Source organism: Octopus bimaculoides, chromosome 8 (assembly GCF_001194135.2).
Source record: "Octopus bimaculoides isolate UCB-OBI-ISO-001 chromosome 8, ASM119413v2, whole genome shotgun sequence".
Taxonomy (NCBI): domain Eukaryota; kingdom Metazoa; phylum Mollusca; class Cephalopoda; order Octopoda; family Octopodidae; genus Octopus; species Octopus bimaculoides.
The window spans coordinates 77352863-77355362 of NC_068988.1; the positions used below are offsets into that span (position 1 = coordinate 77352863).

General features: G+C 46.8%; 1 protein-coding gene across 1 annotated transcript; it reads left to right on the forward strand.

The window, feature by feature from the left end:
- Positions 1 to 1299: 1299 nt before the first annotated feature.
- On the forward strand, positions 1300 to 2181 carry LOC106879351 (uncharacterized). Its single transcript, XM_014928864.1, has one exon. The coding sequence runs from the start codon at positions 1300 to 1302 to the stop codon at positions 2179 to 2181; it is 882 nt and encodes a 293-aa protein (XP_014784350.1).
- Positions 2182 to 2500: the final 319 nt, after the last annotated feature.

Sequence of the window (2500 nt, forward strand, 5' to 3'; positions counted from 1 at the left end):
GGGATAATCAAACATTATAAATTACCTATTCTTGTGGAGTGGGGGATTCTTGTAAAGTGTAGTTTTGTTGCCAACCAGTGTTTCTCTATTTAGTGTTGAGTTATGTTGGGCAGAGTTATGTGGTAGTGGGTGGCGATTTTCTTCACTACTTCAGAGACTGACGACCCTGCCTGACATGAGTCCTGGGCTCAACTGGCTCCGGCTGACAGTACCCAGTATGGGCCCCTATCCAAGATTACGGAAAGGAGACAACCTTCAAAGAAGAAATCTGGAGTGGAGCCCCGAAGGTGGTTTAGTGTTCAACTCAACACTCTTCCGGCAGCTCCTGCAAGCAAGCTGGTGCCAAACATAATGCTCTGCACTCCATTGGACTACATCAGCAAGGTCGAGAGAGGAATCCTGACAGTTGGGCTTCCCAGGATTTTCTTATATTTAGCCCAGGCTGGCGCAAAACTGGAGAGGACACTTCAGTGCTGCTGTAAAAAGTGGCAGAAAAAACACGGGAAGTATCAGTCACAAGTGATAAGTTCATTCTGACTAGGAGTAGGATGTGGGTGCTACAGGTTACTTCTGATGGTGGGAGGGACCCTCGTGTCCTATTGGTTAGCTACTGCACACCTCAAGCTGGGAAGCCCCCGGTTAATAAGGTGCTGACCCGCCACAGGCTGCCTGCTTCATTGGGCGCTTGGAGCTAAGAGTTTGACTTGAAAAACGGTCTGAAACCTCTGCACTAAGCATAGATGATCAAAAGACAAGAAACTGCCAGTCCTGTAGTTAGCAAGCTGGAATGTCTCGACCATGTGCCTTGGTATATCTGATGACCTACTCAGGGTTGAAGAAAAAAGAAAGATGGCTATCACTGACTGCGAACTAAAGAAGCTCAACATAGACATTGCTGGACTGCAAGAGACAAGACTCCCTTCAAACGGCAAACTCAAAGAACAAGATTTCACCTTCTTCTAGCAGGGAAGAGATCCAGAGGAACATCATCAGCATGGTGTTGGCTTTGCAGTGAGAAACTCATCACTCTCTTCAATAGAACCACCATCAGGAGGTGCTGGGCGTATCCTCTCTCTGCGCTTCTTGAGCTCTTCTGGCTCAGTACATTTACTGATCATCTATGCTCCCACTCTCTACAGCTCAGAGGAAACCAAGGACCAGTTCTACAAAGATCTCAACTGTGTCATTAGAAACATACCAACCAACGAAAACATCTACCTTCTAGGAGATTTTAACGCTTGTGTGGGATCTGACCATGATTCGTAGCCCATTTGTGTTGGACATTTTGGTATTGGCAATATGAATGACAATTGTCAGAGATTGCTTGAATTTTGTACATACCATAACCTGTGCATCACCAACACATTCTTTGCCAACAAGCCATCCCGCAGGGCATCTTGGAGACATCCAAGATCTCACCACTGGCATCAGTTGGATCTCATCATCACACGAAGATCCTTTCTGAATTCTGTCCAACTGACCTGTAGTTACCACAGCATGGATTGTGACACAGATCATTCACTAATAAGCAGCAGGGTGAGGATTCTGCCTAAAAATGTCCATCACTCCAAGAAAATGGGCCGACCACACATTAACACTGCCAGAACCTCAGACCCTACACTGCAGAAATGTTTTGCTGTTTGTATCAAGTTTGCCCTCAGTAGCTGCCCATCCTCCTCTGCTGAAAGTAGGTGGAATTATATTAGGGAAGCTTCATATACCACATCAATAGATACTTTCGGCATGAGTGAAAGGCAAAACCCAGATTGGTTCAGTGCTGTGCTCTCAGAGCTGGAACCAGTTATCGAAGCAAAGCGCACTACTCTGATGCAATGCAAGAGTGATTCTTCTACAAAGTCACACCAAGAACTCAGAAAGGCAAGAAATAATACCCAACTGACTGCCAGACGCTGTGCAAATAGGTATTGGCAGGAAGTTTGTCAGAGTATCCAGTCAGCTGCTGACAGTGGCGACATCCGTGCGATGTATGCCGGTTTGAAGAAGGCCCTCGGTCCATCCTCAACCAAGCCAGCCCCTCTGAAATCAACTACTGGAGATCTCATCAAGGACCAAAGCAAGCAAATTGATAGATGGGTGGAGTACTACCAGGATCTCTACTCACGGGAGACCACAGTCGCTGAGGCTGCAATCAAGGGTGTCAAGATCTTGCCGGCCATGTGAGCTTGACAATCTGCCGTCTATAGCAGAGCTCACCAAGGCTATTGACTCCCTAGCCAGTGGCAAGTGTCCGGGAAAAGACAGCATCCCCTCAAAGATCATCAAGGCCAGCAAAAGCACCGCTCTGCTTCGATACCTTCATGAGCTTCTGTGTCAGTGTTGCGAAGAGGGTACAGTCCCTTAGGATATGCAGGATGCTAACATCATTACGCTTTACAAAAACAAAGGTGACCATGGTGATTGTAACAATTACCGTGGAATATCTCTTCTCAGCACTGTTGGAAAGACCTTTGCTCCCTTTATCCTGTCCAGGTTACAACTG